Consider the following 25,976-nt stretch of genomic DNA (forward strand, 5'->3'; position numbering starts at 1 on the left):
GTTGCCTCATTTTCCTTCTCTTAGCTGACAGAATTGGAACCTGGTGTATTCTTCTGCTTCTGTAGACCATCAGCTTCACTGTTTGAAGTATTATACATTAATACATACTGTCCTGCATAGCACTATTTTAAATAGCTTTTACATGAGCATATATTGTGTTCTTAAGAATTACTTATGAACACTTTGGAATCACTTCTGTTGTTTTTGTCTAGCACCTCCTCACTTCCCAGTATGATGATATAACGCATATGATATACCAGTACCACTCGACTCATCTCGATGTAGTCATGCAAGACATCAAGCTTTTTGGCCATCCACACCAACACTATTTTTGGCACAGTAGACCTGAAAATGCTCCTCTTTAGGCCATTTTTGAGAAACCGTAAAGCTGCTGCATTGAAGACTCCAAATAAATGCTCAGTTTGTGATATGTTAATTCTGAATGTGTACCATATTTTTGAAATAGAAAAAATGGCTGTAGAGTATCAGAGGATTAGACTAAGAGCTATGATTATTTTTAAAATGCCTATTGCTGTTATGTCAAGGTATCATGTCAGTTTTAGCTATAATTAGGATTAAAGCAAGATATTTAAGCAGAAGTGCTGTACGCTGAGACAAACGTGTCTTTATCACAGTTTATCAGTTGCTATGGACTACCCCTACATTACTAATAAGCAGAGCTTGCTATACCAAAAACTCATTGGCTGACCAAAACTGAAATATGAATGATAATAGAAAAGTCAAAAAAACAGATTCCTGAAATTCTGTATGCTTATTGTTGGTGGGGAACAACAGTGTGTGAACATTGTACCACATACATCATGTATAACTTAAAGGCTAATCTTTATGGAGGAATATTTTGGATATACATAAATAAAAGTACTATGAGATGTGCTCATAAATATGTCATGAAATGTGTCACAAAATGTGTTTTTGTTGCTTATGTAGTTTTTTTTTTAATTTTGTCCATAATATTCCTCCAAGAGCATCATGAAATATGACTTGAAATAAATCTGTCACTTTCACTCATCAAAGTTGAGAGGGTGGATTCTAGCACATACTGTGTTTTGATTAGTGAATCAAATAGATTATGTAGATTATGCCAATTCTATATATGTGTGTGCGAGAATTAGAGGTTTATGAAATAGCACAAGAATTCATTCTAAAAAATGCTTACTACTGCTAATGGAATGGATTCTGTTGAAGTTATTCATATTTTAGAGAGAAAATTTAAGATTTATCAGAGGAAATTACAATACTGCCGACCCTTTTAGACTACGATATCAAGGAAACTGTTTTTGGAAACATCAAAGAATTAGTACAGCGGATTAGGCTGCATGCCAGTTCAAATGATGAAGTTACCTGCCCTGGACACCCATCCTTTGACATTGCAGATGAGTCAATAGAATAATTTCTTTTATGCGGTTTAAAAGTTAGTCAGATTACAGTTCTATATGGTGTCCCAGAGAAGATGATTGCAAGGTGAATGATCCAGTGTGAGATACGGTGAGCTGCACCTGTATCAGTTAGACACTTTGACACAGAAAGCCCAAAGCAGCGCCAGCTATAAAGTTGTTTGAAAAAGTAGCTGCAAATATGCACATGACTTTAGACTCATAAAACAAGGGTCAAAACATTCAGTTCAGAATATTAGTTGGTGCAGCTTTGGACTTACCATGTTTGGAGAAATATTGCAGGAATATTACTGACAAAATTAAATAAGCAATAAAAAGCATATTTTATGACAAATTTATTTATGCTCACGTTTGATCACAGTTATTTATTTTTGCTCACATTTCACAGAACTTTAATATATTTGTACATTTATGTATTTAATTAATTTTGTCTGAAATATTCCTTCTTAAATCTGGGATTAATAAATTATTAACACAATGTAAGAAAAAAATGCTCTTAAAGGGAATTCCTTAAAACAACTTGATGCATAAGAACAACGTTTCAGGAATGTGAAAAATGGTCAAATGTTGCATTGTGAAAAGGCTGGTAGGATATTGCAGCTTTGGCTTAATTACGTGATTTCTAGTTGCGGTTAGTGTCAAACTAAATGACTCAAATTGCTGATTTCATCATTGGAGGATGTCTAGAAAACACGGGGGTGTGACATTGTAATGAATTTCCAGCACAATTTCACATTTCAAAGTATTGAAAGCGCATCCCTTTTTCTGACCATCAATAACAAGCTGCCTGAAGGAGTGGGTGCCCGAGCAAAGGTACCATCAGACAGACAAGTATCTCTTCTGTTTTTAGGTCCAAAAATACCCATGTTCCTTATTCTTTGTAGCTGCATTTATATGCATTGTACTTCTGGATGAGCACTCGTTGAATGTTAGCTCTCCTGTGCACACAAGCCCGCCCCTACGGCTTTATACAAAATTAGAGCTCATGGAGAGCCTCCAGTCCTGAACTAGCACATGTTCCTTGCAATAAACGATAAAGGAACATAAATTGCTAATAATAAATAAGTCTAAAGTATTAACTCGGTTTAGTTAATTTATTTCATGCATTTAGTTACCATTTCATACTTATGTTAAAAGATGTAGAATTTATAGGTTCCGTAAAACAGCTTCAGAGGAAAATGAATTTCTTTAATGTTTTTGAACTATTCAAGATATTTTTGACCTTTGAGGTAATAGAAAGAAACAGTGATTCAGTTGTTTAGTAAAGACCATAAACTATTTGTATATAATAGTTCTAAGCATTTTGCCTGAGTGAATTTTCCTCTGGGTTCTCTGAAATTTTTTAAATCTTGCTTTCCAAAGACTTGTATTTTAGGTTAATTGGTAACATTAAATTCACTCCATGACTGTGATAATAGATGTGTATGTGATGGAACCCGGTGTTAAAGTGGCATCACACCAGGGGATGCCTTCCACTTGAGTAAAGAGTTGGAAAGGTTGGCACTAGCACCCTCATGACCCTGAACTTGATAAGCAGGCAAAAATAATCGATGCATGGATTACTGTGTTTTGAAATTAGGCTTAGAACAGGGCCCAAGAATATTTGTTTGGGTGGTGAAAACGGATCAAGTGCATAGATAGAATAATGTCTGTAGTAGTTGGGTGTTAACACTGTGTTAGTTAGCCATTGTGGATACAATTAAAAGTCAAGCAAATTAACACTTTTTATTGGCTAACTAACCAGATTACAATATGCAAGCATCTCATTCACTGCCTCTCTGAAAGAGTTACTTAATTACTCCACTGAAATATTATTTGGTTTTGAAATAAATTAAGTGATTTTATTTTGCTTAATAATGTACAATATACAGGTATCTGTTTGTGATAAGTGGCAATTCTTATTAATCTTCTATTCATCTGGTATATAATTGCGGTCTTAACTCTGTGCTAGTCATGTAAAAATGTAATTCAATGAAACTTATTTGCCCACTTTCTAATTTCCTATATTTTTTAAGTTTTTGACACTGGATGTATTCATCAGAATGTATTAGGTGATAGGCAAATTATTCAAATTATGTAATTTATTAAATGAACAAAGTTATCTAGTACTAACTGGCATTGTGTTAAAAGTAATTGCCCACATGCCATCTTTAGCTGCAGTGACTCCAACCAGGACCAAACCGTAATTTAATATCTGTCTTCCACATTATTGTGGAGGAATTTTCACTCACTCTTGCTTACAGAACTCCTTTAATTTAGAAGTTTTAAGTTTTCAACCATAAACTACTCGTTTCAGGTCCTCCTACAATATCTATTGCGATGAGATCTGTCCTTTTAATAGATTCTACCTTGCTTTAGTTATTCATCTTTTCAGACATTCTGATGTGGACTTGCTTTTGTATTTGGATCAATGCCTTGCTTCGTGACCCTGCTCCAGCTTATGGATGTATAACTGGACATTCTCCTTAAGATGATTCTGATAAAGAGCAGAAGTCATAATTACTTCAGTTTGGGCAAGTTGCCCACATTATATGGCAGCAAAGCATTTCCACACAACTTTTATCTCTTCTCTCCATAGAACATTCTCCCAGATGGCTTGGGGGATTATCCAGATGCTTCCTGCAAAATGGGAGAAAAGCTTGTTTTTCTTAGTTGGGAGTAAATGGTAAATGGCCTGTATTTGATATAGCGCCTACTAGAGTCCAAGAACCTCCCTAGGCGCTTCACAACACAACAGTCATTCACCCATTCACACACACATTCCCACGCTGGTGATGATAAGCTACTTTGTAGCCACAGCTGCCCTGGGGCGCACTGACAGAGGCGAGGCTGCCGAACACTGGCGCCACCAATCCTTCCGACCACCACCAGCAGGCAAGGTAGGTTAAGTGTCTTGCCCAAGGACACAACAGCTGCATTCTCATGCCGGGAGCCAGGATCGAACCTGCGACCCTCCGATTGCTGGACAACCCGCTCTACCGACTGAGCTACTGCTGCCCCAGTGGCCCCAGGGAGTGGCTTCTGCTCCTTTTTATTCTCTAGTTAAGCTCATTTTTGCACATTTTCTTTCTGATCGTAGAGTCAGAAGCAACCTGCAGTTCTTTGGATTTTTTTTATTCTTTGTGACATCCTTAATTTTATGTTGCACTCTTAGAGTAATATTGGCAAGCTAGCCACTCTTGGTAAGATGCGCCATTGTTCTATGTGTTTTACTTTTCAAAATGATGGTTCGGGCACAGATGCAAAGTCTTGGATTGGTTTGTAGCATGTTCCAGACTGACAGATATCAACAACTTTTTTTCCAGTCCTTTCAAGAATTTCCTTTGATCGCAGCATTAAATCCTTGTTGAATCTTGTATAAGTTGGCTCTGATGGTAAGCATTAAATAAGTGAGGTTTATAAAGAGTGGAGCTGGCTGTAATCAAGCTCGGCTAGCTCTAATTATTCCTTTAATTGGGTTGATTTAACAATTTTTTCACACAGTACTGGCTGGTGTTAGATATCTTTGTTCATTAAATAAATAATTTTAAAAATGTGTTAATAATTTGTTTGAGTACCCTTTGTCTAATCATAGATTTTGATTAAAAACCCAAAAAAATCATTAATAGAGGAAATCAGGAAGGAGGAAAAATAATTTTCAAAACACACTTAATATTATTTAAAAAAAATGACAATATGAAACAGGTAGTGCATGTTTTTTACAATATTTAGTTTGCTGTGAAATTGGTTGTCCATTTTTCTTCCATTTTATCTTTTTTACAAACTTATGTGATTATCTTAAAAAAGGCAGAGAAAACAAGCATAACTATTTTGTGTGTAGCATAACATTTAAACTGAACTTCTAAAAAGGGTGTCACAGTGTTCTTGTGTCTAACTGTAGGTACCATCATGATGAGTGGCAGTGGCATTCTTACCAATGGAAAGGGAACACGCCGGGAGTACTGTGAGTTTAGCCTGGATGAGCTGCAGGTAAGGAGGGCAAATTCACTAATAAGAATCCTTTGTCATGCTTGCATACATTTTTCAAATTGCTCAGGTTGTTAAAAATATCAAGCTTGAAAAATTCAGGGGAAATGAAATTAAGGAAAATCTGACACAGTTTTGTACAGTTTAACAAAACTTAATTTCTGTATTTTACAGGTGTGTTTGACTACAAAATCTTGTTACAAGTATCTAGTTTTGTCTTCCAAATGCTGATGATATCTATTTTCAGATAAATACATAATAATTGCCTGGTTTATTCAGAACTAGCAAAATACCCACGCATCGCAGCGGAGAAGAAGTGTGTTAAAGAAGTTATGAAAAAGAAAAGGAAAGATTTTAAAAATAATGTAACATTGGCTTTCTATTTGTTTGCATAAGCACAGTCCTTCACCAGCAATTATTTAATGTTAGCTCAGACCCGGCACTTAAAAGTTTCTGTCGCACTTTTGCTGAGTTTGTGCCAAACACGTCCTCTCATTAAACTTGTATCTCGCAAATATCATATTCGTCTTAGGCATGACAAACACCAGCGGCAGCGTGTCTATGAACTTAATTTAAAGTTAAGCTTTACGCCTTGCTTTCCTATTCGTTTGCATAAGCACAGTCCTTCACCAGCAATTATTTAATGTTAGCTCAGACCAGGCACTTAAAAGTTTCTCTCGCACTTTTGCTGAGTTTGTGCCAAACACTATTCTATCTCTGATCATCTCATCTTCGTTTGCATAAGCACAGTCCTTCACCAGCAATTTTAACTTAATTACAAAGTGATCAAAAGTCTCATTTATACCCTGCATCCTCTCAGTAAACTTGTATCTCGCGAATATCGTATCCGTCTTAGGCATGACTAACGCCAGTGGCAGCGTGTCTATGAACTTAATTTAAAGTTGAGCTTTACACCTCGCTTTCCTATTCGTTTGCATAAGCACAGTCCTTCACCAGCAAGTTTAACTCCATTACAGCAATTTTAAATCCGTTACAAAGTGATGCAAAGTCTCGTTTATACCCCGCGTCTTCTCATTAAACTCGTATCTTGCGAATATCGTATTCGTCGTAGGCATGACAAACGCCAGCAGCAGCATGTCTATAAACTTAATTTAAACTTACGGTTTACAAAATGCTTTGTTTCCGCAGTAGCTGCACTTACGAATATGCTTGTATGCGCCACTCGCTTCATATTCTTTTGCTGCCTTCTCAATTGTGTAATGCGTTTTTTGTTCAGCGCTCTTTGGAGCTCTTCCTTGTCCTCTGCGTACTGCGTTCACAGTCAATTCACGTGAGCCGCTCGGAGTACATGCATCGAAGGTTCTCAGTTGTGCTTGTGCTATCTCGTGTGATGTCCACGGCTTTATTTAATGTTAGCTAAGACCCAGCACTTAAAAGTTTCTCTCGCACTTTCGCTGAGTTTGTGCCAAACACCGCCCTGACCATCTCATCTTCGTTTGCATAAGCACAGTCCTTCACCCACGAATATTTAGCAGCAGAGTGTTTCTATTGGATTGCCGCTGACGGACGGCCTTATATGGCCAGGCACTTAATTACGTGGGAGGCGTGACAATGAAGGACGCAACTCCGCCTCACACGGCGACCGAGCTGCAGGCTATGGCCGTATATATGTACATAAGTAGGTTCCAGTTATGACCGTTACACATAGAATTTTGAAATGAAACCTGCCTAACTTTTGTAAGTAAGCTGTAAGGAATGAGCCTGCCAAATTTCAGCCTTCTACCTACACAGGAAGTTGGAGAATTAGTGATGAGTGAGTCAGTCAGTCAGTGAGGGCTTTACCTTTTATTAGTATAGATGACTAACATAGTTTGATTTTTTTTTTTTGTAAACAAAAGTGCACATGATGTAATATCACTAAAAATCTAGAAATAAAATAAACCTACACCTCTTCAGCCTAAAATTGAACCTAAGTGCATTTACTATTTAATCTGTTAGGTCACAATATAACAGGTAGGTAGTAAGGTAATAACAACTGCAGGCAAACAAAATCAATAGGACACACTCTAATGAAAGCTCTCGTACTCCTAGCCTTGACCTTTTAAGTTTGATAAATGTAACACACATTCTAGTAATGCATGCTAGAAAGTGGTTGGAAACATGTTTACTTCGATAAAACAAATCATGACCTTGTGGGAGAAATCGCGAACAATTTTATCTTTTCATCCTCATTGGGCATTATTTAACATTTCCCTTATGTGGACAGTGAGTCACCAATCATCTTGAACCGTGCAGCCGCTATATACACTGTAACTTTTCTTTTGTTCATATCTTAAGTTCAACCTCCCTGTTTATTTTCTTGCTTTCTGCAGCTCTTCCTCATATCTGTGAGGCTCAGCTGTCAGAACAAAAATGTTGTTACTGCCAGTTTAGCAGTCATACCATATCAATGCTGTGACAAATTGTGTCTGAATCCTTGGAAAAATAAAATTAATGATCCAAGTAAAATTCAACCTTAAACAGTAAGGGAAGTAAGCAAGTGTTGGAGCAAAAGAAAACTTTATTGTGGCCTGTTGTTTAATGTGAAATTTGTTTCTGTTTGAAGGAGGGAGATCACATTGGACTAATGAGGAAATCAAATGGAGCACTGCATTTCTACATTAATGGCATTGACCAAGGTAAAGTGAGCATTGTAGTGCTGGATACAATGTAAAAGTGAATCCATGCTTCACATATTTATGAATTTTTTGCCTGTTGTCACCATTCAGGTGTTGCTGCCACGCAGACTCCCACCATAGTGTATGGGGTTGTTGATTTATATGGCATGGCTGTCAAGGTTACCATTGTCCACAATCATAATCATAGTGACCGCCTGAGACGAAACAATGCAATAATGAGGGCGTTATCCCCTGATGTGGGTCGGAGCCGTACTGCACTCCATCTGTCTACTGATTCGGATGTCCCTGAACGGCTCCTCTTCCATTCCAACTGTGGACAAAAGGCAGCCATTATCAATGATGGGAAGACTGCCTTGCGACCTCAGTGAGTACAAAGAGCAGTTATTTTTTTTCTTTCCATTTTAGCAGATGCAATAAAAGAAAAATTCTGAATAGAAAATTGCAAGAAATTTGAATGTGTTCATTAAATTTTAAGAAAATTGTTTATGGTTATTTGAAGACGTTTACATTATAGCATCATAAACAATTTGAAAAACCAAGAAGTGATTATTCAGTCCATCAATGTGTCTAATATAAGTTGTATCTCTTCTAGACACTGTACTTTTTAAAAGTTACCAAGGTTTAGCTTAAAGCTTTTTGCTTAAGCTAAATGTCTCATGGTAATTTGTTTCAGGCTCCCACAATGCTTTATGAGAAAAAAGTGTTTTCTGTTATCTGTCACAAATGAACTTGTTCTTACTTTACAGTGACGTCCCCATATCTAAGTTATATATTAAACAATTCTGTGAAAATATCTCGTTAAAGTCATTTAAATTGTGTCATGGAAAAATATGTTTTCTAAAAAAAAAAACCCACAAAGTACATGAAACAATCGGAAAAAATGAACCATAATGGGTTAACTACTGTTAAGAAACATTAAGAATTAACAGTTTGCAAATTACAAGTATAATGTTGCTGAATCCTGTGCAGCTAGGCTGCTTATATTTTATGTTTAGTTATTGTAAATACTTTGGTACTATCATTGGATTTCTTATAGTCAAGATAACAATTAGACTTTCAGTGGCTTATGATGCGTGTCTTACACTACTAAAAAGTTCAAGGTGTTCATCCTACAACTTAAGAGACTTGCAGACTGGTGGAATGCGTGTCTTAGGATTTTGAAGGTTGATCGGTAATGTGTGTGTGCTTAAAGGACATATAGATGATCCCACCTGTACAGGAAAGGACTGATTGATATCGGGCTGCATTGTGCTGGAAATGTCATATACAGTAATATACCAGGGTTTGTTCCTGCCTTGCACTGTGTGCTGGCTGAGGTAGGCGCCATTGTCCCTCCCCACCACCCTGTTCAGGACAAACACTGAAAATAACCGACTAAACACACTTATGTCACTATAGCGACAAATCCACACTTTGTGTTGACTTTTTAACAATACTAATCCGTGTAATTAAGCAGGCTTAATATTATGTTAAAGTTAATGAAATTACTGCTCTGAAAATAAGCACTGAACTCTTAAATTGTCCCTGCTGAAGTTATGCCCAAAAATCACTCTAAATAGTAAAAGCAGTGAAAGATGAGACAACACTACAGTTAAAAATGAGAGACAAAACTTTTAACTGTTTAAGACAAGTTAAATTTAGAATTTATCATACTTTAAAAGACATTTGCTACAGATCTTATAGAATAACAGTTGTCTTTTACCTGTGTTTTTGTAGTTCAATAATTTTTCTCTGAAATTTAAAATGATACATGTTGTTGGATAGTGCAAAGTATTTTTAATGATATTTGTGGAGAACTATTCAGAGGTCAATACAATCAATATAAGCTTAACAAGTATATATACTTAACAAGCTGAAAGGAAGCAGACTTGCACAGTACATCAGCTTTGCCATCCCACTTTCCGGTTGTGCTGATCTCCAATTATATAATCTTTTGGTTTTCAACTATGCCGCAAGACTTCAAGGCACAACTTGTGTATCTCTCATTAGCGTTCAGATGAGTAACGTAGCCATGGTGGGTGATCGCTCACCCACTCAGAGCCCCCGCCCAACCATTCAGTTTTCAATTTGCCTTTGTTTGGCCACTGATGGTCAAGTTCTATAAACCATCTTGTCTTGGTGAAATTTATTCACCCATTTAGTTTCATATATGCCCATCCACCAACAAATATTTGGCTATGCTTCTGGGTCAGATAGCATAACCTTACTGATAAGTACAAAATGCAGAGCCTGTCCAGCTTGAGTAATATTTAAATAATCTACCTTTAAAGATCAACTCGCATGAACAGATGTGCAAAGATATTTGTTTGGCAGGTTGCACGGGCACAACCAGTCCATCTTGTTTAAGCAGCAGCATATTAACAGTTTTTCCTTTCATTCATGCCTACAGCCTCTGAACTACAATGTGTTCAACATCAGCTGACTCTTTCAAACATAACATTCAACTGGCTTTCACCGATTTTAGAAAGTTATTTGACAAGAGAGCCCAGTCTGAAGTAGTTAATCTTATTTATTAAAGGATATGTTTGGTATTTTTAAATTCTGAGTTATTTATTCACAATAATAGTATACTTTAATTTGCTACATGAAATTGTGTTCTAAAGTAAAGCGTATTTTATGCAGTTGATAAAAATAATTCACCCGCTCTTGCCTTTTACGATGGGAGAGAAGACTATGCCATTGAGGTGGTTATAATAGATAACCTGGCACACTCCCATGTGGACGGCACAGGATTACATATTTAACAGGTACTGTGAAGGTTTAAAGGGGAAAAATGTCAACAAATTCGAAATGTAATATATGCCATTTTTTAGATTAAGCTTATACTGTATGACTGTCCTTTCAGCTGATCTGTAATAAAATTCAAAAGGGTGTCTTTTTTTCTTTTTCTCATCACTGTAAACATAACGTACATGGTAAGCTAGCCAGTTAACGTGTACCTGCGTTTGGCCTAAGCAATTATCACATGAAATTTACCTTGGGGATCCATCTGGTGAAAAACTTGTTAATAAAAACAGCCACAACACGATTTAATTGTCTGCTGTGCGCATACAATGATATTTGGTGCTCATTTGAATGTACATGCAATAATAGCTGGTGCAACCTGAAAGTAACTGGTGCGCAGGCTGTAGCAGGTGGTGGGTACATGATATATAAATAATGGGTACAAGATATATAAATGGTAGGCATGAGATAGTAAGTTGCATATGCACCAAATTGTTTCCCAGAAAGAAAAAATAGACCATATCCCCTCAAGGGCTCTGTATGAGTGTGCAGACTGATAACTGTAAACATAAAGCACATACCTAAACCATCCCGCACTCCTTTACTAAATAAAAGTCCACCAGTGTGCTTTTTACATTAACCACACTACAAGAGATGCAAGTGACGTCAAACTGGATTGCCATAGCCTTTGTAAAGTCGTATTTAGGTTGCCCCGAAGCTCACTTGAAATTTTTTAATCTAGCTGTATCTTGTATGTGCATGAAAGTATCTCACACATACATGAAAACATTTCGTACGAGATAAAGGTAGTACCGTACATTTTTTCACTGCAGTTCAGAGTTTCTGTAGCATTCAGAGTAAACCATCAACTGCCTTACATTACTCTCTGTTGCCAGTCTCCTTGGTGGGACACATCACAACATCTAGGGCAATTTGTAAAAAAAAAAAAAAAAAGAACAGTGCATGCTTTTCTGAGGCACCTGATAATAGGCACTACTTAAATTGATTGCAAATATTTATTATAGAGCATCTTAATGCAAATGGACAGTAATTCCGTTGTGTCATCTGCACACTAATTTGTAGAATTTAATTTAAACGTCGACATAAAGTGGTCTTCATCTAAATGCATAGATATGTAGTCAATCTTAACACGAAACTTCTTACCAGTATAGTCCAATAGAAGTTCTTACATTCTAAAGAAGATTTGCATGTTCTGGAGATGTTATTATTATTAAGCTACTACAGTTTGTTGCTTGAAAATGAAAATGCATTCTGTTTTGACAGCAGTTCTACATTACAAGTATACGGTTAATTTCTAAGTGTTGTACTTATTGCACTATATACAGCACATTGATATACAGTATACTGTTATATATTGTATTTAATCTCTTAGGTATAATAGTTAATTGTGTTTACTGTTATTACTTCTTTTCCATTTTTAAATTGTTAAATTCCTTTTTTAAAGTAATTTGCAAAAAAAAAAAAACTTAGAATTAGAATTTGTGTTTACTTTTTTAGAAAATATGTATAAAATTTTCTAATTTCTTTCTTGTACTTTCCTACTGGTTATCGTCTGCTACAGCAGATTGAGTGCCACAGGTTTGTTTAGTTTGAAATGCCTAAGGACCTTGTCCAATGCCAAAAGAGACAACCTGAATTTGATTTTAAATGAGCCGTTTTTATTTATTTAACAACTGCTGCTTTTTGTGTTTTTTGCACTCAGCTAGAAATGGTAATGGTTGGCAATTTGGTTAACATTTAATTAGTGGACATCTCACCTTTTATTGATCAGATGGTCATACCGTAATTTTAATATTTAAAACAAACAAAAACAAAAGGTATTTTGTTGTATTCTTCCCAGTGCCACAGATGATTTCAACCATGGCGTGGTTCTCAGTAGCCGCCCTTTGCGAAGTAATGAGGTATTCCAGGTACGCATTGACAAGATGGTGGATAAATGGGCTGGCTCAATTGAAATTGGTGTCACCACACACAATCCAGCCTATCTACAACTGCCTTCTACCATGACAAACCTCCGTTCTGGTGAGTAGCTAAAATAAGCATTATTTATCTTTAAAAAAAAAAAAATTCTGTCTTCCATGTTTTTAGGAGGTGACAGATTAAAATAATTTACAGTGAATTTAATAGCTAATAAAGTCCACACAGGACGTTACCCGAATAAAATAATAAAATTTATTCTGTGTGACAATCAGTGTTAACTTTTACCTGTTGCGATCCTTTGTGAAAAATTGGTTATTCATTAAATTTATGTATGTATGTATGTATGTAAGGCTACATTAATCACTTTCTTCTGTAAATGAAAAATAGTATTAAAAATATGTATGTAAAGATTTTTTCATGTGAGTTTTTGTGGCTTTTACTTTGGATATATGTAAATTAGGCTTATGAAAAAATGTCAGGGTATTTATGTGCGTATCTGGTGGCAGGAACCTGGATGATGACAGGCAATGGAGTCATGCACAATGGGACCACAATTCTGGATGAATATGGACATAATCTTGACCGTTTAAAGGCAAGTAGTGGGACATAGTCAAAACAAATATATTTTAGCTACATCACTCACTTTTACATGAAGAAATGGTGTAGCATCTCATTATTTTTATGTAGCAGTGTCTATTTTTTGTCAGTTTAGAAACACATTTATATTGGTTGTTGTGCTCCCCATAATTATTTTCTTCTGTGATAAATGCAGTAGTTATAGTTGTTAATTAAAAAGTGCTTTGTGTTATTGTACTGGGGTTCCTGAGTATTTTAAATTGTGCTTCTCAGAGTATTTTGTATATTCCTTTGATAGAAGACTTGTTCCAGTTTCTTTTGCTTATTTGCAGCATCATTTTCGTTTAGTTATCCTTAAGATTAATGTCATATAATTTACCCTTATAGGCCGGTGATACTGTTGGTGTGGTTAGGAAAGATGATGGCAGCCTACACTTTTTTGTGAATGGTGTGGCGCAGGGCCCAGCAGCATGGAATGTTCCTCCAAATGTCTATGCAGTAGTGGATCTTTATGGACAAGCAGCACAAGCCACCATCATGGATGACTTGGGTAAGCAACATTCAACTATATAAAGTGTTGGTCATATGTAAAACATTAGAATAGTGTTGACATTAGTAGACCATTCAGCCCAATAAAACTTGCCAATCCTCTCCTCCCAATTTCTCCAAATAAACATTGTCATGTTTTGATGGTCTCTGGGTCTACGGCTCTTGAGGCTGATCCTCCAATTAGTCACCCACTCTTACTGAGATTGTGCAGGTGGTGAACCAGCTGAGGGTAGGAAAGTCTGCAGGGATATGCAGTGTCCTGGGTGAACTTCTCCAGGCTTGTGGTAAGGCAGTCCTGCTGGCATTGTGAACAATCTTTGCTTCCATTTGGGCGATGGCGTTCATCCCAACTAGCTGGAAAACAGGACTAGTAATCCCTGTCTGCAAAGGGAAGGGTGATCGCCTTGATTATGGCAAGTACAAGGTGATAACACTGCTCTCTGTGGTGGATAAGGTCCTTGCTAGGGTCATCCTCAATAGGATCCATGATCATTTGCTCACCTTTCAGCGACTGGAGCAGTCTGGTTTTACACCTAAGAAGTCTATCATCGACTGCATCCTGGCACTGAGGGTTCTCATCAAGTGCTAGCATGAATAGCGGCAGAGTTTCATAAAGCCTTTGACGCGGTTGATTGAACTGCCCTGTAGGACATCCAGAGACTTTGTGGGATCCCCCCATAGTTGCTGGATGTCATGGCCGGCCTGTACAGTGGTACTGTGAGTGCGGGGCAGAGTGGAGGCAGAACCTTTGCATTTTTCCTAGTTGATTCTGAGGTTCGTCAGGGGTGTGTTCTTGCTCCTAACCTGTTCAATGCTTGCATGGACTGGGTGTTGGTGAAGAAATATTTGCTGATCTTTGCTTTGTCAACAATGCTATGATCTTCGCGGTGTCAATAGAGGCTCTGATTTGGGCTCTGGAGACACTGGCGAAACCTCACCCAGGGTGTTATAAAACTTAACACTAGAATTACCAAAGCCTATGAAAAAACTCATAAATCCGGCCCACCTTAAATCCGTCAGCGTCTTTTGTCCTGTAAATGTGCCGGTAAAGACAAGCAGCCTGCTATTCCATCCCCCCACCCCTGCAAAACATGCACAAGGTTCTCCCAGCTCATGCCTTGATTATCTGGGAGTGAAGTGCTGGAGTTTTAGAGTGGAAATAATAGATCGTTATTTGGAACACATGCATTTCATGTGTGTTCCGTTTCAACAATAATCTTTGTAAACACATTGTTAAAGCAGAAACATTTTTCATATTTTGGTAATAAATGACAAAATGTAGGCATAAACTATATAATTTGTGAAGCCTGAAGTCCAAAGATCAAATAAACACTTTCACAAAAGGTTCAAGGATGACACAACAGCTTCTGTGGTGTAGTGGTAGGAATTGCTGACTTGTAATCAGGAGTCCCCGGTTCAGATATCCCATTTTGTATTAAAATCTAAAATGTAATATTGTACATTTAATTATATTACATATATTACAGATTATAATATAATCTACCAAAGCCCATATGTTGCCCAATTCCCTCAGTGATTTTGTGATTGATTTCTAAATTATCGGCCATTCCACCTAGTTTTTGTATCGTCTGTAAAGTTAACCAGCTTTTTATTTATACACATTACTCTCATTACAACTGTGTGTTCCTGCCTAGACAAAATTCTTTGCATTTTCTTTCCATAGCTGATCTGCCTCCATTACCTGATGATGTCTCAGAGGGCAATAATCAACTTTCCCCTGTTAGCCCTTGTTCCGTAATGTCAGCCACTGACCTTCGTTTCCATCACCTGCATGGCAACAACGCAGTCATCACTAATGGTGGACGTACGGCCCTCAGACAGAATTGCCGAAGTGAATTTAATGATGCCATTGTCATTTCAAACAGGTGAGAGAGAATGTGATCATTTAATTACCAACAGCTAATATGGTGGAGTTTCTTGTTATAACCCAGCCTAGCAGAAAAAAAAACTCCTGCTGGAAACCTGTACTGTTTACATAGCATCTTTGTATTTACCCTTTGTCCTTATGACATATTTAGCTGTCTGTTAATGTTAATGGTTCTCCATTTTGTATGTTAGTGTATGTGGTATTATTCATTTAATGGAGATAGATGCTAGCTTAAGGCTTTTAAATTTATTTGGGGAGTTTTGAGCATGAGTGATCTTTTCTGAATTGAGTGAATGAAAAAATCCATGCTTGGCATTGTAGCTCCTATCATTTATCAAACCTGAAATAAGCTCTTATGCCTTGGCAAAAGAAACATAAAACATAACTGTTTTGAATTTTGTTTTCCTCAGGTGTCTGCGGGATGGAGAGCTATTTGAAATAGTTATTCAGAAAATGGTGGATCGCTGGTCAGGATCCATTGAAGCAGGTGTGTTTAGAAATGAAAAGCGTCTATGTTGCAAAATGCCCTTTAATTGCCTGGGAGAAAAGCATACGATCAACCAGGTGAAAATCTGTGTTATACTAACCTATCCTAATTACTAATGTTATGTGCATTATTTATTTGATATTAGGGGTGACTGCAATTCGCCCAGAAGACCTAGAGTTTCCCAACACAATGACTGATATTGACTATGATACCTGGATGCTCAGGTAAAACTTTGCACAAAAGGATTGTCATAGAAGAAGTGAAGGATAGTCTTGTCTATCTAAATCGAAACTCTCTATGGTGGTGGATGGGAGGTGCTAGCCTCCTAAAAATGTCTGACTTTACTGAAAATTTCAATAATTCCTAAAGTAGGTCATTTTGGTGAGATTTCAAAGTAACTGTCTATAACAAAACAGCAAATATTCTTAATTCTTTATATAATCATATATTAACTTTGTATGTCAAAGGGACAACAAGAAAAGAAGCATCTTGTCTTGACGTCATTATATAATAATGCCGACAGGATATAGTTCAGGGCAATTCAATTACAAATTCAATTGGGGCAGATTTTCAAACCAAGAAATTCAGCTGGTAATTAGCAGGAAGTAACACATTTTAAACCAACACAAATGAATGTATTGAAAAATAAGTAATGTTTATTCTTTGTTTCCCTTTTAAATTTGGTCACATCTTACACAGGCATATCAAAAAGTGTATAACAACAACATTTATTTATATAGAACATTTTCATAGAAATGATGTAGCTCAAAGTGCTTACCAAGATGAAAAAAGAAAAGTTTATTTAAAAAAAATACTTTTTAAAAACCACGCTTAAGTTAAAAAGTGTACTAAAAAGTTAAAAATAAGTTTCTCATACATCACTTGTAAAATAAAAGAGTGGGTGCTTTTCAACAATCAATAAAATCTTAGCAAAAGCACCCACGCTTTTATTTTACGAGTGTATATATATATATATGTGTGTGTGTATATAATTTTCAACTTTTTAGTCTTGGGTTTGTTTTAGTATGATTTTGTAATGAATATTTTAACACTTCCTTTAATGTTTCTATCCGTTAGTATCGCCATCTATTGGTGAAATCTTTTTTTATCTTTTTATCTATTTTTCATATGAAAATTTTATTTCTTCATTAACATGGATTAATTGATCAATTAGTGAAACTGATTAATGATTCATATATTGCCATCAGAAGTGAGTCAGTGTGCAACATTTCACGTCATTTGAACAGTAGGAAGTTGGTTAAATATTGATTACAAGATTTGTACTTGACAACAAACAGGTGAATTAAAAGAAGCGTGGTAAAAAATATAAAAATAAGATTAGGCAGTACTAAGTAACAAAGAATACAGTAAGGTCCAATTGCCTGGAGGACAGAAAAAAAAACAAATGGCTGGAGGAAATTAAACAAAATCTGCAGGGGTTCCAAGGCCATGAGACTGCCCAGCCCCCACAGAGCATTCTACCTAACATAAATGATCTAAATCAGCCCTCATGGTTTTCAGGCTTCACGTAGAAGAACTAGATGCAGATGGTCATGTGGACATGTGGCCTTCAATCCATCAATGTAGGGGCTGCATGGTGCCTTGATCAGGTGGTGGTGGCGGCACAGATCAGCAAAAAAAAATAGGAGTTAGTACAGATTGTGGAGCCATGATTAAAAACGGGAATTAAATGCATATACAGAATATCAGGGTTACACTAAAATGAAGCCATAAGAAAGCCATGTTAAAATAATGGGTTAAATTAAATAATGGGCATAAAAAACATTTTAAAAGCTATAATTAAACATAATTTGATGTACTGGCAATATTTTTTTCCACTTTTGAAATAAAAAAAGTATACGTCTCAAAGTGCATAAAAACAGAACCGTACACAGTACAATAACATTTGTTTACCTTTTGAAATAAAATAAATATTTTGGTCATGTATGACCCAGGGACATCACAAACTGCATTTAACAGAATATAAAAGAACTCTCAATGCTATCAATACTATTACTGCACAAATCTATAACAGTGACTAACACATATGAATACAAAATCTACTGCATACAAAGGGAACAGAGGTTTGTTTTTAATTATCACGTGTGATTAGTAGTGCCTTTTCTCATTAACAATACGTTGTATTGCATACGTTACGTTTGGTTCATGTTTGAGGTAATGTGAAGGTATGTGGCGGCAGAGAGTCCTAGCACTACATGTTTTATATGGTGAAAAAAACATATAACGTTTAAAATTTGAAACTGACATTGCCAAATATAATAATTCTTTACCTTTATAGCGTTTTACTCACTTCTCAAAGCACTCTGTAAACTCTAGGGAAGACCCAGAAAACAAACCTGTGATCTTATTGTGAGGCAGAGGCACTTCCTTTACGCCACCTGCACATGTGTACTGTACTGCATAATATTGTGCTTGTTAGTTTGAAATTAAAGATGTAGAATTTCTGAAATAGAAGAACATTAACAGCAGGTTAATAACAAGCTCTGCATTCTACAAAAAAGTTGGAATGCAGTCCCACATGCTTAATTTGAATGTTTTTTAAAAGAAAATTCCAAACTTTTTGCATTTTTCATCAAATGCAGTCATTTGAAGAGAAGTGGGATAATAGTGCTTGTCAGTAACAAGGCTCTCATTGGAGTAAGAGATTAATTTGCAAAAACCCACATTTACATGCACTTGATGAAATTGGAATACAAAAAAGAATTGCCATGTAATTTATTATAGAATCATTTAATGTGTAGTTGATGCCACGATAGCTGTCGTGGCCATGGTGCATACTGTCACAATAAAAAAAAATAAAAAAAAGACCACTGTATCATAGATTACTACCACTACTTCTACATATACAAAAACATACTGCATTGTGGGTTGAATGTTGCTAGGCTATGCAAAGTTTGCATTCATGATCTGTACTACTGTAGGAATTTCTGAAAGCTCCCAAAATGTGTTTTTCTCTTTTTTTTTCTCCATTTTTAACGGAACCACTGTTTGGGTCACTTGGAGTTTGCTTCTGTGTGGCATGTGACCCACAGACCGCCAACTGAATAGGCCAGATGTAGTATAAATAAGTTATTGGATGTTTAGTACCAGTCAGTAGAACAGAATAATTATTTAACAATGTAAACCAGCAAAAATTAAGTAAAAATTTTTTTAATTTAATTTCTAAATGTGAGAAAGTTCTAAGAGCAGAGTAATTTTATAAATGTGCATTAAATTGAGCATCATTTATGCTTTGAATTAGAATCATTAACAGATTTCCTCACTGAATGGGTAGGGAAATTAGAAAAAAAAAATTGAATAAAACGGTTGAAAGGAAAGAAATCTCAGCTGATAACTGTAGAATAATAATGTTTATAATTAAAGCCAGTAATTTAGCAGTATAAAAAGATAGTCTGCCACCACAATCATCACCAGGAGATGTGGTTTTAGATGATGAGATGAGAAAACTTTCAAACAGGGGGGGATCTGCGTTAAAAACAGCATTGGAGAGAACTACACTGCAAAAAAAAACAATTAAGGGAACACTTAAATCACACATCGGATCTCGATTAAAAAAATTTTCAAGTGGAATATCTTTACTGGATAATACTGTGTAATTGATTGAGAACAAAATTGATGCAACAATGGTCAATGGAAACCAAAATAACCAACCCACTGAGGGCTGGATTCAACATCACGCCAAAAAGTCTGATCCAGCTTGCATGAGTTTCAGCACAGCATCTCATAATGTGACTCGGTAGTGTGTATGGCCTCCACGTGCCTGTATTCACTCCTGACAACATCTGGGCAGGCTCCTGATGCGATGGTGGATGGTGTTCTGGGTTATCTCTTCCCAGACTTGGATCAGGGCATCAGTGAGCTCCTGGACAGTCTGTGACGCTACTTGGAGGCTTCGGATGCACTGATACATAATGTCCCAGAGGTTCTCAACTGGTGAATGTGCAGGCCTTGAGACTGTGCTGGGAGGTACAGCAAACTTTCTTGCAATGAAATGTATGGATTTGCCATCCTAGAGGAGCTGGATTACCTGTGCAACTTGACTCAGTTGCAGTTACCGCCTCATTCTACAAGTAGCAATAAGGACACTAGCAAAATGCAAAACTAGAGAAGAATCAGAGAGGGAGGATAAGGAGAGAGCAATTGTCTGTGACCACCTCTTCCAAATCCATTCCCTTTTTGGGGGTTGTCTTGCTGTTACATCTTCAGTGTACCTGTTGTCACTTTGATTTGCACCAAAGCAGGTGAAGTTGATTCACAATCACTTATGCTTCCTAACTGGACAGATTGATATCCCAGAAGGTTAATTGACTTGGTGTTAGACTGTGATGGTTAATTGTTCCCTTAATTTTTGTTCAGTGTAAAATATACTGAACAATGAAAAATGCCATATCTAATATTTGCTAAGGAATCAAGCTCTATTTAGTAGCCAAATCATTACAATATGATTCTCCAAGCTGTTGCAGCATAGTTTTGTGAAATATCTGAAACTTTGTTCATTCATTTGTATTACTGAGTGATGGCAAAAATATTTCTTATAATCATCACAACATTTCACATTAATCCACTTTAGACAAGTTGGTCATCATACTTTTTAGCCTTTGGTAATCTTTGCAAGATGTGAAATATATTATGAATTTCATAAACATTATGTTGGTTTAGCCAAACTTCAAGGCAAAGCAATTTCAAGGGGATTAGCTCATCACTATTGCTATCTTTTGTGAACTGTTAAAAAGAAAAAAAAAATTACAAACCAAGTGAAATTTGCTATCTGATCATCAAATTTTGAAGGGCTATAAAGTAAGAATATGTTTGATTTCAGAACATATAATTTAAAAAAAATCCTCATTTTATGTTGAGAAAGCCCTATTTTTTTAATCATTTAAATATTATTATTTCATCAGATGATCTTGAAAAGGCTATGAATGAACACATTGTGATGGCCACCTTCTTTGAAGTGGGCTAGTGAGGAGCAGGTGATGAAAAAAATTTAGATATTTTTTGTTATCAAGCAAACTCTATAAATAATCATTTTTTCAAAATCGTGTAGTCCACCACCTATGTACCTCCATAGAATGACCCAACCTATATTGTATGACTTGGTGCTTTGCAGAATAATAACTGTTGTATGTTAATCTATGGTTTTTTGGTGGAGCCACAAGCTGTGCTAGTGGTTACAGTTAAGACTATTTTTCTGCTAATATGCTTGATAATATGTGTGACTGTTTCACTTCAGTGAATTATCATTGAGTCTTTTCTGTGTCTGACCCTTAAATACCATTTTAGTACACATTTCTGTGGTTTTCTTAATATTTATTTTTGCACACATTGACACACCATTATACTCGTTCTAGTTACACTGCTTTTGCTTACACACATCAGCTCTTCCAGACCAACATCACTTGTGCCTTTAATTTATCAGCCTCTGACAGAACCCTTTATGTACATTAACCACATTACTGCAAAAACATTCCATCAAATTTCAGGAGTGACACCCTTCTCCTATGTGTAGTAACAATCGCCTCTCTTCTTTTTGGCAGTAATCTTAATATGTATTTTTTAATGCTTTTTTAATACTACTTTAAGTGCTAGATATTGTATCTTATATTGTGCTTATATGAGAAAGACAAGTATACCATCCATCCATCCATTTTCTAACCCGCTGATTCCGAACACAGGGTCACGGGGGTCTGCTGGAGCCAATCCCAGCCAACACAGGGCACAAGGCAGGAACCAATCCTGGGCAGGGTGCCAACCCAGAGGAAACCCACGCAGACACGGGGAGAACATGCAAACTCCACGCAGGGAGGACCCGGGAAGCGAACCCGGGTCACCTAACTGCAAGGCAGCAGCGCTACCACTGCGCCACCGTGCCGCCCACAAGTATACTCATCTCTCTGTTATAAAAAAAAAATTCTGTAGAATGAATGACTTAAGAGACGATACGTGATCTTCACGCTAAGATCACGAAAGACAAATAAAAGAACCACGAGACAAAAGAGAATGGGCAAAAAAAAAATCAGTAGTGTAAAGGGAAGTAGCACACATAGATACAGGTGTCTCAGTGCATATAAAGCGTATAAAGGACAATACATTATAAATAAAACATCAACGAATAAAAGATTAAAAAAAAAAAAGGAAATCGTGCTTTAAAAAGATTGAAGGGCATTGCGACAGCAGCGCTAGCCCCGGACCCCTGAGAACGCGAGCAGTGTTATACGTCCTGTATGAAAGAATTTAACCACACCCAGGGCCGGAATTAAAGGACAAGTATTGTTTTTACAACGTCACGCAAGACCAGGCAGTGAGCCATCATTTAAAACAAATTCACAGACATCTAACCTAACAGTAGTTAGATTGCATTTGGCAGACAAGCATCATGTGCTCCCAGCTCTTAAAACAACGACATGCGACAAGCAGAAGAAGCAGCTCGTAAGCACATATCCTTAGTGTGCGTTCAGCCGCACAACCCTTCAACACGAGCAGCATTATACGTCTGGCAAGAAAGAGATGTAACCACGCACGGGGCCGGAAATAAAGGACAAGTATTGTTTTTACAAATGTTTTTAAAGTAAAAGTGAAAATAATGCATATGTAACAATTCCCAAAAAAATAACAATCTCTTTAAATTGTATATTGCCTGCCAAAGGTAAAGTAATCCCAAATGGAGGATCACAGGAATCGTGGGAAAGAGGGGTGCTTTCATCGGATTAGCGCTATTTCAGATGTGGAATGCCCAAATGGGGGAGGCAGCTTAATGAATGAGGTCTCCAGGACTTAAAATAAATCCAAATCATATTATATGATATCATCTAATGTGAAATTCTACTCCGTACTTCTATAATTTTTGTATTTATACTATATTGAGGATTACTTGTGTTCTGTTCTGTGTATTGTACTGTATTGTATTGACCCCCTTCTTTTTGACACAAACTGCACGCCCAACCTACCTGGAAAGGGTTCTCTCTTTGAACTGCCGTTCCCAAGGTTTCTTTGATTTTTTGGGGGAGTTTTTTCTGGTCTTCTTATTGAGTCAAGGCTGGGGGGCTGTCAAGAGGCAGGGCCTGTTAAAGCCCATTGCAGCACTTCTTGTGAGATTTTGGGCTTTACAAAAAATAAATTGTATTATATTGTATATCCGGTAAATTATACACGGGAGTGAAGCGAGCATGGGGCGGAGCCCCCTAGTTTTTGTAAATTATTTTGTTGTTAAAATGTCAGTATCAGACCACTCCACCAGGAGTGTTCAACTCATATTACAGAGTTTGGAGAAGATGATTAGAAGACACATCAGCTTGATATGTGGAATATGCAGCATGAGTATTGTGAGATTTTTTTCATGTACACTTATGATGATAATTGCTGTTGTCCAGTATTGGTCAACATAGTCATGTATTATACCAGAAAGTTTATCTCCATTCTGCACAAAAACGTGTGATTAACAATTTTCTCTGCTTTCACAATATATAAAAGATTATATTCTATGAGTGGAATATTTCTATATGTGCATGTACGCTGAGACCACACTGTATTTGGTCATCATCCATTCATCACATTAAGATGTCCATTTTCAAAATGCCCACACATGATAATTACACAGCAGCAATTTTAAGATTTTTAAAAAAGGCCTTCTGGGATGTATTTCTCAGTATGCAATATATAAGAGAGGTTTTCTTTAAGTTGCATAATACACTTGTTAGGTCATGTAAGACAACCCTTGACATTCAGTTTGCTTCATTGTCTCAACATTTCAAAAATATTAAGACTTCTTTTCTCTCCGTGGTGCTAATTTAAGGTGTACTGTGTAATTTGTTCCTTTAGTCTTTTAATCTTTATATAGGTATTTACTAATCTTCTTCTTCTTTCGGCTGCTCCCGTTAGGGGTTACCACAGCGGATCATCTTGTCCACATATTTACTAATATTGCTGTAAAACTGATTTTAAAGTTAAAAACTAGTATATTGCCTCTTTGGTCATACCCTGATTCAGTAGAATAAGACATGTCCCTTGTCTCTGAGTGTTTGTATGTTGTTCTTATACTATGAAGACCAAAACTGCACACTGGGTTACATATGTGATCTCACAGTTGTATTAACATTTAAAAAATATCCTGTCTTGACTTGTATACCCTGCAGACTGTGTGCTATATAAGGGCCGGTTTATACTTCATGCTCAGAAGGCGCATGCATCATGGCTGCCACATGTTCCCAGTGTTCATTTGACGTGTCCTCTAAGCACGCCCTCAGAAATTAATGCGACGTGTGCGCGAGTTGGAGTACCAGTATATCGGGGGACACAGTTTGTTCAAGTTGAAACATGACATCAAGGTCTCTGTTTACTATCAACATGTGACAGAACAGAAAGCCGCTTTGCAGATCTTACAGGATCAATGTGCGTGCTTCGATGTTTGATGAATGATTTGATGTGGTAAAGCAAAATGCTGACATACAAATGCAGTGGGGTTGCTTTTATATTCAAGCGTCACATATTCCCCATCATAATGACGCGATTCATTACGGAAGCATATTTGAGCCACAAAGAAAAAAATTAGGGACACAGTGAAAAGGTCTGTTTTGTGATTGAAGTGGAAAGTTCAGCTATAATCTCGAAATTTCCATTTTAATCTCGCAGTTTATTTTGTCATTAAAGTAGACTGTCATAAACGTCATCTTAAAACCACCAGGTGTTACTTGCTACGTGCTTCTGGGACTTCCTCCTGAACTCACAGCAGCGGCAAGCAGCAATTGCCTAACGAAACACATTAAATGTATGATATTTCAGCTCTCTGCACATTTAGAATCTTTAGATTTATACTTGAGATCACTTTCATGATGAAATGTTTTAAAAGTATGTATATTATATTTTACAGATAAATTGTTAGTTTCATTTAAATAATGAATACTGTTAATAATTGTACATGTGGGAGCAGCAAGGCGGCAGAGTGGTAGCGCAGATGCCTTGCAGTAGGGAGTCACGTCCCAGGTGTTCCCTGCCTGGGGTTTGCATGTTTTCCTGGTGGGTTTCCACAGTGTGCTCCGGTTTCCTCCCAAGGGCATGCAGGTTTGGGGATTTTGTGATGCTAAAATAACACTAGTTTATGTGTATGCTTGTATTCACCTTAAGATGAGCTGATGCCCCATCGAGGGATTGTTTCTGCCGTGTGCCCAATGCTTGCTGGAATGGGTGCATCCCTGGATTGATGAATTATTAAACATCCATCCTTTTCAGCGATATTGTAGAAAGGTGTCCTGGGAATTTAATGGATGTTTCAGGCAATTCACAACTCGGGGAAGGTGAACGTTTTCTCACCATGACGATATCTCACACTGCCACCTGGTACAATCTTCCAGATTTATGTAAAATACACACGCAAGTATGTGTACAGTGCAGTACACTGCTTGCATAGCAGAAGCATCTGCAGGAGCATGTGTCTCATGAAGTATAAACCTGACCTAAGGCAACATTTGATTAGTCTTTTTAATCGCATGTGTACAGTGATGAGGTTGCTAGAATCTGAAAGTTGGTCCATTGTTATTTCTGTTACAACTCAGAGGCACAGATAAACCATAGTTAAGAGTAAATTTGCAAATGCTGCTTTTTTATATAAGTAAAAATATACTTTAAAGGCTATTAAGTAACATATTTAAAAATAATGCCTTAAAATCCTGTCATCATAAAATTTTCAACACATTAGTTGAATAATAACTGGTAAACACTCTTAGTCTGTATTACCTGTATTTCCCAAAATATTTCCTGTCTGCTAAACAAAATAT

At 36.7% G+C, this 25,976-nt stretch overlaps 1 protein-coding gene across 4 annotated transcripts in view; it reads left to right on the forward strand.

Annotated features, from left to right (window-relative positions):
• Nucleotides 1-25,976, forward strand: part of neurl4 (neuralized E3 ubiquitin protein ligase 4) — a 115,608-nt gene that overhangs the window by 65,277 nt on the left and 24,355 nt on the right. For all 4 annotated transcript variants that reach the window (XM_039747001.1, XM_039747003.1, XM_039747002.1 and 1 more), the window contains exons 6-14: nt 5,296-5,384; nt 7,948-8,020; nt 8,111-8,384; nt 12,606-12,787; nt 13,192-13,277; nt 13,649-13,811; nt 15,495-15,696; nt 16,109-16,185; nt 16,331-16,409. In XM_039747001.1, the coding sequence (XP_039602935.1) occupies nt 5,296-5,384; nt 7,948-8,020; nt 8,111-8,384; nt 12,606-12,787; nt 13,192-13,277; nt 13,649-13,811; nt 15,495-15,696; nt 16,109-16,185; nt 16,331-16,409 (1,225 nt within the window). The remainder of the gene's footprint in view (nt 1-5,295; nt 5,385-7,947; nt 8,021-8,110; nt 8,385-12,605; nt 12,788-13,191; nt 13,278-13,648; nt 13,812-15,494; nt 15,697-16,108; nt 16,186-16,330; nt 16,410-25,976) is intronic.

The sequence above is a fragment of the Polypterus senegalus genome, chromosome 3, assembly GCF_016835505.1.
Source record: "Polypterus senegalus isolate Bchr_013 chromosome 3, ASM1683550v1, whole genome shotgun sequence".
Lineage (NCBI taxonomy): Eukaryota > Metazoa > Chordata > Cladistia > Polypteriformes > Polypteridae > Polypterus > Polypterus senegalus.